At 38.7% G+C, this 14,497-nt stretch overlaps 1 protein-coding gene across 7 annotated transcripts in view; it reads right to left on the bottom strand.

The window, feature by feature from the left end:
- Positions 1–7,636: 7,636 nt before the first annotated feature.
- rad18 (RAD18 E3 ubiquitin protein ligase) overlaps positions 7,637–14,497 on the bottom strand; it is a 36,816-nt gene continuing 29,955 nt past the window's right edge. For 4 of the 7 annotated variants that reach the window (XM_061785587.1, XM_061785588.1, XM_061785583.1 and 1 more), the window contains 2 exons: positions 14,372–14,413; positions 7,637–8,304 (listed from right to left, as the gene is read on the bottom strand). In XM_061785587.1, coding sequence (XP_061641571.1) covers positions 8,147–8,304; positions 14,372–14,413 — 200 coding nt within the window. In that variant the 3' untranslated portion in view covers positions 7,637–8,146. Of the gene's footprint in view, positions 8,305–13,995; positions 14,112–14,371; positions 14,414–14,497 lie in introns of all 7 variants that reach the window. The other 3 variants (XM_061785584.1, XR_009790204.1, XM_061785585.1) reach the window with 3 other exon arrangements.

Genomic DNA, 14,497 nt, shown 5'->3' on the forward strand with positions numbered 1-14,497 from the left:
TGCTACACTGACAGGATAAAAAATGAAACTATCCAATTTCAGATTGTTTTTCGAATCCTTTGCTTTGAGCCACAGGAGGAACCGGCGAGCTTCAGCGAAGTTTGGGGCAAATGTTCGAGCAGCCTAATGTGATGTGCTGAGTTCTACAGTAATAAACATAAAAAAAACTCAGTTCCCTTTCAGGCACACATGACAATTTACTGATTAGAAGAAAGAAAACAAAAGACTTAAAGTTAGACAATTACAAAACCAGTTCACCCTCCAGTGGTTTTCCATCAGTATGGCATTCCATTTAACAGACGCAAGACAAACATAGTCACTTTGTTGCCTTCTATGGTTCTGTGGCGACCAAGCAGTGTTACTTCAAATTTAATAAATGGCTAGTTGGACTCAAATAGGCCATTTCTTTGAACTGTTTGGAAAAATAAGCTGAAAGCACTTATTCTTCCTAATTAAAATGTTGATAAACGACTGGGCAAGAGGCAGAAGATAATGGAGTTATTACATGGCTTTGATAATTACATAAACAGTTGCAGGAATCAGACAATGGTTGCAACAGAGAATACTTGATCATGGGGAGTTTTCTTTGCCTTTTGTTGAATCGCCACCTAAAGGCAGGAATGGATTTTCATAGCAGTAATGAAAATAAGAGTGAATCAAAGCAACGTGTAACAGGAGACATGACAGGGATAATAATGGAGAACGTAAAATGCGCGACAAATTATAGTGTGAAATATACAACCAAGTATTATTCGAATAGAAAAGAATTCCCAAACAGTGGGTGTGAAAACATGGATCTGCTCATTTAAAAAGCTTTTCAACAATTTTACTACTTGTTTAAACTTTAATAATGCAGAAATTACCTGTCACGCAAGAGTAAAAAGATGTTATCCATAGTAAAACCTAATTGCGACCTTAGTGGCATAGGGCCTTACTTACTGAAGAGCGTACAAACTTGATTTGTCACACAAAAAGATGTGGAATGCTGATCTAATAACAGGCCGCACCGAGGACTGCGTTAGCCAAATGCGCAAAATTGCTGTGCAGTTCTGGAAGGAGTACATGCAATTATATTAATTTAGCATGCACATTGTGATTTATCAAACCTGAAACGAATTACGATTGCATCCTTAAATCTAGCATCCGAAAGGCAGGTGCAAATGGCATCGTGATGCATAACCATGATGAAGAGGGCAGGCAAAATGAGAGGCGACGAGGAGAACGTGTGAACATTTTTAAATGCCAGAAACAAAATTATCACAACCTATCGTCTATTCAGCTATTAAATTGTGGCGCTTTTCAATTATCGAAGGGCTTACTTGGAGCCAGTGACGCATCTGGTTCGTTGCAGCACACTGATAATTGTCTGCTGCTGGCTTCTTCCAGAGCAGTTTTTCTGGCCCATAGTATTCCTGAAACTTTCAGTTGGATTCCAAATTTGATGACTGCAAAGGCGATTGATGATGATTGATAGTTCTGTATACTCGTTATGACAAGCCCGGCACCATTATAATTTCCATATTCAACATGAATTCTCAAATGAATTAACTGTTACAATGATTAGCTCAAGCAGAACCGATTTTTCTGGTTAGTTCAACTGATCCACAAACTGAACTAGTCACTATTCACTAAACAACTACATAATCCTTAAAACTCTTTGAATGGCAGTTCATTAGAATTTACACCACAGGGGATAAAGGCTTTTTTTTTTGGCCCTTAGTTCAAGATGACATATGATTATATTAAGAAACAATCAAGTTGCAGTGACAAAAAGCCCTAACAAGGATTGCATTTCACTTCATTTCGTGAGCAGGCGTCATTCTGCTCTCCACAGAGGCCATATGATAATAAACTTGATAACAAGCGCAGATAATCCTGCTGGTTAATCACCATGGACTCATTTGTAAAACGTGGCAGAGGCTACATGTCATTCTGGTTGTTGAGATTTCAGCTAAAAGAAATAGCACTCTCTCAAAAATGTGTCCCTACGGATATTATGTTATGTGTGTACATTCTCTATTGAGTCTCTAGAGATTTGTGTGTTACTTCAGGAATGTCAAAGCACAAAGTTTAAAAAGCCACTAAGAAACCTGACTTGCGATTCAATTCAGGGAACCTTTTGTTCTCCCAGATGTTTTGAGCACTCCAAAAAAATCCAAGAAAAGTGATACAGAACATGAGTGAGCCTCGCTCACATCAACTTTACATATAAATTTGTGTCACATTATATAACTTCACTATGGGTTTTTGCTGACCTAAATATACAGTAGGCCTACAACCGGAGTGCATCCACAGTGCTTTTTCACATTTTGATGTTACAGCCTTCTTACCGCATGGAAAAAAAAAGATTTTCTTTAAACTCAAAACTCTACACACAACATCAAAATGACAAAATACGTTTTTTCGGTGCAAATTTATTAAAAACTAAAAGCTCAGAAGTCATACGTACACAAGTATTCACGACCTTTGCCCAAAACTGTGTTGATCCAACTTTGGCAGCAGTTACAGCCTCAAGTCTGTTGGAATGGACGCCACAAGTTTGGAACATCTATCTTTGGGCACTTTGGCCACCAGGTTGAAAAGGGAGCATCAGTAACCAGCTTTTTTTCTTTTTTTTTTTAAGATCTATCCAGAGATTACAATTGGAATCGATTCTTGACTCTGGCTGGGCTGCTCAAGGATATTCAGAGTCGTCCTGAATCCATTCCTTTAACCCTCTGGTGCATAGCGGTCCTTTGGTCCTATAATCCACTGAATTGGACATGTCTGTAAATTCATGAAAAAAAATAAATAATAATAATCATATTTTAGAAAAAAAAAAGAGAAAAGTTGTAATTTTTTTCATGCTCTGAGAATAATTAAAAACAAATCTTGACCAAGGCTTTCCTAATTCATGCATCAGAGGATTAATATTATATCATGGCTGTATGCATTTGGCCGTCCACCTGAAAAACTAACTGCCGCACTCGTCTGAGGTCAAGAGCGCTCTGGAGCAATTTTTTCCTGCTCCAATTAACTGTAGAAACTGGAAACGGGATGCACCTGAGTTCAATATTGATCTTCATGGCAAAGGCTGTGAATACTTATCCATCCATCCATCCATTTTCTGAGCCGCTTCTCCTCACTAGGGTCGCGGGCGTGCTGGAGCCTATCCCAGCTGTCATCGGGCAGGAGGCGGGGTACACCCTGAACTGGTTGCCAGCCAATCGCAGGGCACATAGGAACAAACAACCATTTGCACTCACAGTCATGCCTACGGGCAATTTAGAGTCTCCAATTCAGGCATGTTTTTGGGGATGTGGGAGGAAACCGGAGTGCCCGGAGAAAACCCACGCAGGCACGGGGAGAACATGCAAACTCCACACAGGCGGGGCCGGGGATTGAACCCGGGTCCTCAGAACTGTGAGGCTGACGCTCTAACCAGTCGGCCACCGTGCCGCCGTGAATACTTATACACACTTGAATTATTTTTTTCCTTTGTTGTTTTTTTTTTACATTTTTCAAAAATAGCAAAAAAAGCAAAATGTGGAAAACCTGAACCTGCACCTCAAACATGTACTGCAAGAAAATTACTCAGTATTATCTGTGTTACAATAGTTTGTTTACAGTGCTAAGGGCTCAGGAAAATAACAGTTAAACCTGGACTACTGACAGTCATCCACACGTGAGTGTGTTTTTAAGTGCAGTCACAATACGGACACAACAGACATTCATGTTGACTGAAGTCGAATTGGCATCGAAACAGCCACAACTAAAGGTGCACCATCAAAATGTTCTCAGTGTGATGCAGTGCAGCTCTATATCACTCAAAACCACAATATATACACAATAATGACTTAATAACCCTAACCCTAATAACATATTTTTCAATTCATACCTTTGAGAGTTTCAATCAAAAGTGACAAAGCCCTTGTGTCTAATTATCTAGCAGGTGTAGATAAGGAAAATCATGCATGTTTTCCTCTGAAACCTGCAACAGCAGATTACATTTTAAGTCAGCATATGTTAGAGGTTATCAAATCATTTTAAGTGTGCCATTGATGATATGCTACTCTCACATAAGGAACAATTAGCACAACAGAAATGGTCCCATATGGCATGCAAACACTCCGATGCAACTAGTGCGATAGTCCAATCCAATCCAACGCAACTCCACTTTATTTCTATAGTAATTTAACAACAACCACAGCTGCAAAAAGTGCTGGAGTTAAACATAAAATTAAATAGTAATAATAATAATACAATCATAAATAACTAAATAAAACATTATTTGCTAATTCAAATATACAAGAGCTCCCTTTACATTTGACCAGCAGCAACATTTAGCATACAAGAGGTGCAGTTTTATTCTCTCTGCTTGCACATGTTGTGTGAAGCTGTTAGGAGATGAGAGAGAGGACCAAGATTGAAATCTCCAAATATCATTATGAGGGTGCTGGGATCATAAATCTCGATCGCCAGGACACTAAAATTGAAATCACCCGATCACAGTGTGCATGACATCACTCATGTTTTCTACAAGCTGAGTTTGACAGTAAACAAACAACAAACAAGTGTAGTTTTCCAACAGCCAATAGTTTGTCCTTTGGAGAGTAACACACATACAGAAAGATAGGTTCAATTCTCCTGTCCCATTTAGTTTTCTCTCTTGCTTCAGTTTATTACATTCTAAGCGCCGACTCTCATCCATCTCCAGACATTCTCCCGGACGAGTTTGGCTCTGATACGCTCCGCCAAAGAATGTCACTAAAAATGTTTAAACATTCCACAACGGGTTGACACGACACACAATGAACATTAAATGCCAAAAAAAGGGTGGAAAATTACCAGTAGCAGAGATGTTGCAATAGGCTGCCAACTCAAGGCGACTTCACCATCAATAAAAAAAAAAGCTCTCCAGTTATAGGACATTGTGATATGCTTGGAATGTTGTCGAAGTGATCATTTTAAAATGGTAACGCTTGCAAAGATTTATTAAAAAAAAATAAAAAAAAAAGCATTGCAGGTTATTTATGTTTTCTAGCTTGTAAAATAATGGTTGATCATAATTGTGATGAAACATTGATATGATCAGTCTTCATATAGATTAATTAATTTTGAAATCAGAAGCCAGTAAAAACTGTTTGTTCAAATACAGTATGAATTAATTTTATTTTAAAAGGGGGGTTGGTAACAAAAAATGTGTTGCAATATCTCAACATTTTTAAAAGTGAAGCCGATTTGCAATTTTGGTATTTTTGCAAAAACACAAAGTTGATGCACACTCTCGCGGGCCACATAAAATGATGTGGCGGGCCGGATCTGGCCCCCGGGCCACCAGTTTGACACCTGTGATATAGATGATTATCATTAATTATTAATAACAGATCAAGAATCATTTGAGCAAATTTATGATTTCAGACATTTGTAACACACTGGTAGCCCTTCACATTAATTAGTGCCCAAGAAGTACCTCGGTTTGAAAAAGGTTGGTGACCCTTGGGCTAAATAAGTAACCTGGCTACTATAACACAATCATCTAATGTGATCTCTGTGAGTGGGAATCATTACAGTGTCTGTTAGGTATAGTTCTAAAGGCAGAAAATCCTGAATACAATAAAATTTGTGTAAAAATCGGTAAACTTGGGACCAAAACAAAAACTCAAGCATGAAATCTAATAAGCGCCTATTAATCTTTTTATTTGTAACAAAAACAAGCTTTTTGAGAACTCCATAAGAACGCTGAGAGCAGTCAAACAGGTCAACAATGATTAGGCCAAAGTCAGCATGCTAAAACTTGGCTACAGCTGATCTTTCCAAAAAATGTCAACCAAAATGTGTCAGGAGGCAGGAATGTAAGCAGATCATTTTGATTTATATAACCCATCCTGGCACGGTGGACGGCTGGTTAGAGCGTCTGCCTCTCAGTTCTGAGGTCTGGGGTTCAATGCCCGAGCCCGCCTGTGTGGAGTTTGCATGTTCTCCCCGTGCCTGCGTGAGTTTTCTCCGGGTACTCCGGTTTCCTCCCACATCCCCAAAACATGCACGGTAGGTTAATTGAAGACTCTAAATTGCCCATAGGTGTGAATGTGAGTGCGAATGGTTGTTTGTTTATATGTGCCCTGCGATTGGTTGGCAACCAGTTCAGGGTGTACCCTGCCTCCTGCCCGATGATAACTGGGATTGGTTCCAGCACTCCCGACCCTTGTGAGGATAAGCGGCTCAGAAAATGGATGGATGGATAACCCAGCCTCTGATTATTATTATTATTGTCAATGCTGTCTAGGGAGATCAGGCAATCAATGTTTGGCTCTTCAAAACAAATGAAATTTGCTTCATATAAGCATATTAAGCTTATTTTGAAAATTTCTTTTTAGAAAATGAACTTTTCCAACACTGATCACTTCTTTTGTCACCACTACTCTCAAAGGGTAGTGGATTGAAATATTCCACTAAAGCCAGATTTTAAAGCCGATCTGGTCGAGCACCCTGGACAACCTCATACTCTTTCATAACCAAATCTCCGATGATCTTTGCACTCATTAAATTAAATCTTAAGCATGTTCTGTGCTTTAATTACTTTCACCCAATAAATTGTTTTCCGACAGGATTAAGGCAATATCACTTGAGCTATTGTAATGTGGCTGCAATGTGTCACTGCTGAGTCGGCACCGTGACTATGAATTTACTTCTTCACTATTAGGTAAGTCTAAAGGAGGGTCAGGAGTAAAACAATAAAAACATTTTTAAAAAGCCATCACAACTGTGTGCAGGGCATTTGAGACACGACATATAACTTGCACATGGTTAAGAGGTTTACAAAGATTACAGTCTTTCAGCGGTGCCACATACAAATAGTGGCTATGATTCCTATTAAAGGCTTTAGGCTCCACACATCTTTCCTAGAGACTTGACTGTATGGAAATCTTATCAAGTCTTTGTGTCATCTCACTCTGAAATGGGCTCAGAATCAGGAGCCAGTTGGGACCTGAGTGCTGTTCCAAGCAGGAGGACAATCCATGCTAATTTGAAGAAAGGTAAAACGCAGTGCAGTGCGAAGAAGTCAAAGGAGATGGGATCAGAAGACGTGTAATGAGCAGCGAAGGTATGAGTCCAGCTTTTGTCCGTCAGCTTGTCTCTGCTCGGTCCCATGGGAGAGCTAAGAGTCTGGAGCGCCGCTTTCTGTCCAGGCTCCAGGCAAACTCTGTTTTCAATCAAGATTAAATTCTCCCTCCCTCATTCACATCTACATAAACACCACATCTCCTCCACAAGTGTGGACACACTTGCCGTGACCTGAGCTTTCCATCAGCATTGGATTGATTGAATTAGTGACCTGTCATTTTTCCATCAAAGAGGATCAAATCCAACTGAGTGTCTTTGTCAGCTTTGCGAGAGTGAACTCTCCAAAGCTGGCCTGACAAAAAACATGAGAACTCCTTCATCCAGTTCAAGATGTCTTGTTATTATGGGGATCACTTAGACAGCTCCTAATTCAATAACTAGACCAGAGTTGAAAACTTTAGATTCGCACATGTTGCATAAAAAATAAATGTACAGCAAATACTAATTTAACCATCTAATTAATTGACAAAGTAACACTAAAATTGATCAATAAATCTTGGCATAGATGTAAAGTGCATATCATACAGACAGCTTGGAATTTTGAAACCAATTTAATGTAAAAACAATGAGCAGCATACACAATGTACAAACCCCAAATCCAATGAAGTTGGGATGGTGTGTAAAAAAAAAAAAAGAAAAAAGAAAACTTTAAAAAAATAAAACAGAATACAATGATTTGCAAATCAACCTATATTCAACGAATACACTACAAAGACAAGATATGTAATATTCAAATTGATGAACATTGCTCTTTTTTGCAAATATTCTCATTTTGAACGAAGTCTCACTTTGAAAATCAAATGTCTTTGTAGTAATTGAAAATAGGTGGAAAAGGTTTTGCAAATCATTGTGTTCTGTTTTTATTTGTTTTACACAACGTCCCAACTTCAGTGGAATTGGTGTTGTTAATAAAACGGAGAGAGACACACAGTGGATTGCAAAGTAACAAAGTGTTTAAATGCCGAACATTTAAACACAAATCACATGAAGTTAAAAAAAGACATCACATACAAAAAAGTTCTTGATAATTCTTCCAATTCCATCAAGTTTTGTCTTGAATGTGGGCAGACTTTAGTCCTCCATCTTCAATAAATCCCTTTTCATGTTTTACGGTGCCGTTTCCCCAAAGCAGTCGATGAAGCAGCGATGGATTTCTGGGAGCAAGACGACCGCTTTTTGACAGAAGTCCTCTCTGTGGCACTGTTCAGAAGAACATTTGGTCATTTTTGAATAGGGTAAGAGGAAATATGCGACATCTCTCTTAAAAGACATCTCCTGAAGAGGACAGTTTTATTAGAACATAAGATACCAACAGCAGATGCTTAACTGTTTTGGAGTAAAACATTCTGCCTTTTACTGCACTCCTTTGCACGAATAATTGGCTTTTATATGTTATGTGCCTACTTCCTGCCATCTATAGAGGCCACTGTAGATACTCATCGAACATGTACAGTATAATGGGGCCGAGTGTAAAATTCAAGCCTAAAGGTTGTACAGCCATGAAATACGGGACCGTTCTAGTTGACTTGAAAGCAGGCGGAAAAGTGGCCGACTGGTTAGCACATCTCCCTCACAGTTCTGAGGACCGGGGTTCAAATCCCGGCCTCGCCTGTGTGGAGTTTGCACGTTCTCGCGTGGGTTTTCTCCGGGCACTCCGGTTTCCTCCCACTTCCCAAAAACATGCATGGTAGGTTGATTGAAGACTCGAAATTGCCCGTAGGTGTGAATGTGTGTGCGAATGGTTGTTTGTTTATATGTGCCTTGCAATTGGCTGGCGACCAGTTCAGGGTGTACCCCGCCTCTCGCTCCAAGATAGCTGGGATAGGCTCCACCATTCCCACGACCCTTGTGGAGGATAAAAAGGTACAGAAAATGGATGGATGGACTTGCAAACAAAAATTTGAGATACGAGCGCTGTATGGTGAGTGAATTTAACTCACTTCACAACGAGCAGGAGTTCGGCAGATAGTAAACCATTCTTAAAAAAATAAAAAAATAAATAAGGTGTCAAGCTGTTTATTGCCACTCCCAGTTAAAGTTTACTGTTAAACTGCACATAAAGAGAATTACACATTGTGTATTTAAAACAACCAAATAAACCTTGCCTTAAAGCCTGCTAGCTTAATGTTAACACACGATGGGAAAATGCCAAAGACGGGCTAACAAATAGTATCTATGGCATTGTTATAATGCTTCAAGCAACAGCGGTTTAAACACAAACAGTGCGGCAACAAGTAGATGGATAATATAACAATAAAGTCATATTCTTTTTCGTCTGTGAGAAAACGACTATTATAACTGCAGCTTACTGAGTGACAGTTGTTATGAAACTCCTCTTCGTTTGTCTGCAAGTTGGTTACAGCAGAAGGCACCGCAGAGAAAAGCTGTTTTCAATGCAATTATAATGGCCGTCAATTGGCCCCGGCTTTTCACTATTCACATTGTGGCCCGCTCTCTATCCCCCACGAACAGCCGGGGTCCCCTGTACTCGTAACTCAAGGCACTACTATACTGTATAACAGCAGTAAGTGTGACAGAAAAATATTGTAAACATAACTTCTCTTCTGCTGTTTAATATTCCTAACAAGATGAGGCAAAACTGTGGCTTTCAAAATATTCAATATCAGCAAACCCCCAAAGTGATCACTGATTCTTTATCATTCCTGTGGCTCAAATCTTCAAGCTCATATTTGAGAAAAAGGAAAAAAAAAAAAAAAGACAAAATGACGAGAGATAGATGTGATTACCAATTAACTGTAACTTTACAAACCAAATGACATCAAAAAGGTTTAATTAATTTTAAGCAGAAACTTTGGACCTGCTCTGTCCAAATGAATCTGTGCGTGATAAGAATGCTGCCGGAGTGACCGACAACTATTGCAGTCTATCTCAACAAAACGGCCTTCTAATTTTGTCACCAGAAAATTCATTAGAATTCAACTGGTTGCTTGGATGCTTTGAAACCCCCCTGACTGAAATAGACATGTGCATGGCGTCTAATTAAAAGACATGGCATCTAATTAAAAGACAATTACTGATTTACTCCAATAATTCCTGTCCTTTTTGTGACAAGGTAGACAAAACAACAGATAATTTTATCTGAATGGGGGAAATGTCATCTTTTTTTTTTTTTTTTTTTTTAAATGAGATCAATTTGACTGAACTATGATTGACTTGGAATCATTTATCAGTCATCCTGACACTGAATGTCCTCAATAAATAGCAACAAACATGGTATTTATTTACAGTACATATACTGTATATAAAACAAGTTCATTATGTTTTGTGTACTAATTTCGTAGGTGTCATTTTGACAATGTGGTGCTAATAGAAAATATGTGCAGCCAAGGCTTATAAGATGAGGAAGTTGCATCTATTCAAGTTAGCACTTCTTGCACGGCTGTATGCTGATGACTTTGTTGTATTTACAGTATATTTAGTATATTAGGAGTGGGACTTTAATATCAATCTTGATTAATTACAGACAAATTAATCAGTTCAAAAAATAATGCATTTGAATCATATTTTGTGTTCCAAAAAACACGGAATTGTCAGCGCACGATTTCCTGGTACACTGATTGCACTGACGCACACGTCAGAGCTCGGCTACCAAAATGGACAAATTGGATGAAACAGCATGAGTCGGACTGATGGGAGGCAAATGTTATTAGAGAACAAAAAAATACCTGATGGAAGCCTTGATAAGCGTGGTTTTGTGCAATTTGTGCAAAAACGAGTTTTCATTGCACCGCAGCACTTCAACCATCCAACGTGATCCAACTTTTCAACTGCCACACAGAAACCATTTAAAGGCAATAGTGTTTTTAAAAAATAAATTAAAAAAACTGTCCCAAAATTTTACCTCAACTTTAAGTCTGTTTAATTTTGGCCAGGACTATTTTCTATTAGTTTTTCTACAGTTTTGTATTGAAATGTAATTCAATGCATTTTTAACTACATGTATATATGTCTGTGTCAATTATATGGTTTAGTCATCCACTAAAAACCATTTAAACCATGCTGCTTTTTAGGACAAATATTGTTATACGATTTAAATTAGATTAATCACCATTAATTAATTAGAAAGCCTCTAATTAATTAGATACATATTTAATCTAGTTCCATGCCCAATTTATATCAATGAAGTAATTTGTTTCTTTTTCAACCCAGTTCTCATTGCCTTGATTCATTTCGAACAATGACGCGGTTTTTAAACATCAATTCTGGCTTTGTGTGCTGAATAGAAGGGGGAAAAAAACCTTTAAAAAAATAAAGTGTCACAGAGGATTTAAAGATGTTTGTGTTCACGGATAATTTCCAGCGATGCAATGGAAACACTAACCAAATTATTTAGAAGTGTACTTACTTAGAAGAGTGGAGGGGGGCTACAGTAATTTTTTCAAGCATCTTCTGGTGAAAGGGTCCAGCAACATGAGGGTGTTGTCACCACGGGGACAAACCATTGTCGCTCAGGGAACATGTCTGTGATACAACCACTAAGGAGTAGCAACGACCACATGCAGGGCCGTCCTCACTTGAAAGGAGTAAAGATATCAGCTCAAAACCAGTGACAAGGTGTCCCATGTCTATATATTCTGACTATATTGGCAGGAAAAATACAATTCCAGCACTGGAATTTGGGTTACAAGTCCACGTGGCAAGTGGAAGCTTGAAAGATGACGTTGTGTTCTTGTGGACGGGCAATGTGCCCGTGTGCAAGCGGAATTTATATAAAAAACAACACTTGAATTGCCAACCATGACAATCTGTAATGTGGAGATTAAGTCTCTTTCTTTCCCACTTCCTTCCATGTGACTTCCACGCCCAATCTCCAAGTCTCCACGTAGTCTGAGTCAATTATTTTGAATGTTTACATTAAAAACATGAGCCTGAGGCCTAAACAACTTCGAGTAGTAAGAGGTACATTAGTACAAATATGAGTACAAAGAAGTGCACAGGATCCAAGAGAGCACTGATCTTTTTTTTGGCACGCCAACATGCTGCCCGCCACGCCAGCAAACAGTTCAACTGGCCGGCAACGTGCTCCCACCTCAATGACATCCTATTGAGAACTTCACAAACATGACATTTACAGGGCAGGGAGAAAATACTGCTCTGATCACAGCAACTAGCCACCCATCCAGGGAAACAGACCATGAATCAACAAGCTGACAAGACTCCATAGATGCAAGGCCATGATACTAGGTGAAAAACATTTTAGACATTAGAAACAAAGAGACAACCTGGGCAATATGTTATGTGATGTACTTTTTCGCTAGCTGTTGTGCAAAAAAGATTTCCTCAGACAAAAAATCAAATGCAGGATTGAAAGCATTTTACAGACACTGAAAACAACATAATGGTAAAAGAAACAATTTCATTTTATTTATTCATAACAGAAGTATTAATTTGCGACATATTTGCATCTACCGTGATCCCCGCGTTTTTCACCATTCACAAATGTACCTTTTTTTTCCCCCCCATGGAACCGATCCTCAAGCTAGTTGCTAGTTTCTAAGATGCTACAAGATGGTGCCAAAGCTTGGGCTAATAGGAAAGTAATAATTGGTTTCAAGCAAGTATTGTCAAAGTGCTCCATGTCAACTGAGAGACTAAGACCTTTTCGCATGTCATGGAGGAGTTAAGTTTTGCCTGGGTCCTTAGAGGAAATTACAGAGAGTCTTCGCCATGTGCATTTAAAAGCGCATCTTTGTCATTTCTTTTTTAAGGGTAATGAAAGATGATTTTGAAATGATATTATTTTGGGATCATAGTTTGTGGCATTACAGTTTAACTATTAATATAGACAATTATAAACCTTTGGGGGGTGTCAATTACTTGCCGACCATTTTCCGCATATACAGTAAACCCCCCCCCCCCAAAAAAATTGTCAAAATCATTTTCCCCAAAAATATTTTTGTTTTAATATTTCTATAGGTATTTCTATAAATTTAAGTATTACCACATGGCAATTCGTATTTTATTATGTTTTTCAGAAAAAATTTAAAGTTCTCTGAAGTAAACTGGAAATGTCTGCCTTTACGCATGCACGCGCCAAATAAAACAAGAGGCAAATGCATACCTTACATTGTGCACATGCTCTGACGACTGATACTTCCATCTACGGAAGCAGTTAGACTAAGTGCTCAATATTAGTCTAGGAATTATAATTATTCATGTGCAAGGTAAATTACAAAATCGCAGGTGAGCGTTTCCGCAATCCAGTAAACAGTAAGTAAGCCATGTTACGTCAAACCCCCCAAGGTACTGGTATATGTCTAAAAGGTAGTAGCAGGGAAGTTAGCTGCGTTGATATTCGCCAGTTTAAGGCTGACTAATTTTGGTAATTTTTCTAACACCTATGTATAATACACACAATTTTTTATTACTATTTTTTAAAAAGCGTATTATACATGAGAAATTATGGTAACCGTTTACTTGCTTTTATCAGTAGGTGCCAATTGGAAATGATATGGATTGATTTCCTCGTACTGCATCCACACTATTACATACACTTAATGGTATGATGCATTGTAATTCTACACCACAATAACAAAATACTGCTAACAAATACTGTATATAGATCTGACACTGTCAGCCAAAATAGAGCTTTACTATATTTTCTCACATTTTTTGTACTGCATTTCATTAGATTGTGCAGGTGTGACGAATGTAAGGAAAGAGTGTCTAAGCAATTATACTGAGAAAGTGGGGGTATTGACGACAGACTTTCCCCATCGTAAAACAATCGTCAACGGGTGGGGGGCTGACGGAGTACCCCCATCGTAAACTGTTTGTCAAGGGGGGTGGGGTGTGGGTTTAGCCCGATCGCACAGTCAGCATTCATGCTCTGAATGAATGAATGCCCAACTCCCTCATTTGGATGCCCACCCTAAGTTGGATGCCCGGGGCCACCAAGCCCTCCCCCTGTACGCCATTGGTCCAGAAAGTGCTCTTCAGGTCCACACGGAGCCAATCAACCGCACAGCCCATTGTCCTCAATGAAACTATAAGAAAAACGCACACATACAGTACATAGTCTGACGACAAGTTTTGGGGAACAAGGTGCAGCCCAAGCATGCTTTGTTCTTCTGATGAAAAAGTGCTTCATGTCCCAGAAGAGGTGTGATTATATTTAAGTATCATATGTACATGTCCAGTTCCAAGTGGGGACTCGCAATTACATCTACTAGAAAAAGGACTGAAATAATGAGAATGCAATTTTTTATTTATATATTTATTTTTAAACAGGGTGGAAATTACTTACTCAGTTTGCAAAGGTTCTGGCGCAAAGATGTCGGAAATTGAACTGAGAGTGGAGAGAAAGAGGAACAACAAAGGAAAAAATTGTTAATTTTACTGATAATGTGGATTTACTTTGGCAACACAAGGT

Source organism: Phyllopteryx taeniolatus, chromosome 9 (assembly GCF_024500385.1).
Source record: "Phyllopteryx taeniolatus isolate TA_2022b chromosome 9, UOR_Ptae_1.2, whole genome shotgun sequence".
In the NCBI taxonomy this organism is placed as follows: Eukaryota; Metazoa; Chordata; class Actinopteri; order Syngnathiformes; family Syngnathidae; genus Phyllopteryx; species Phyllopteryx taeniolatus.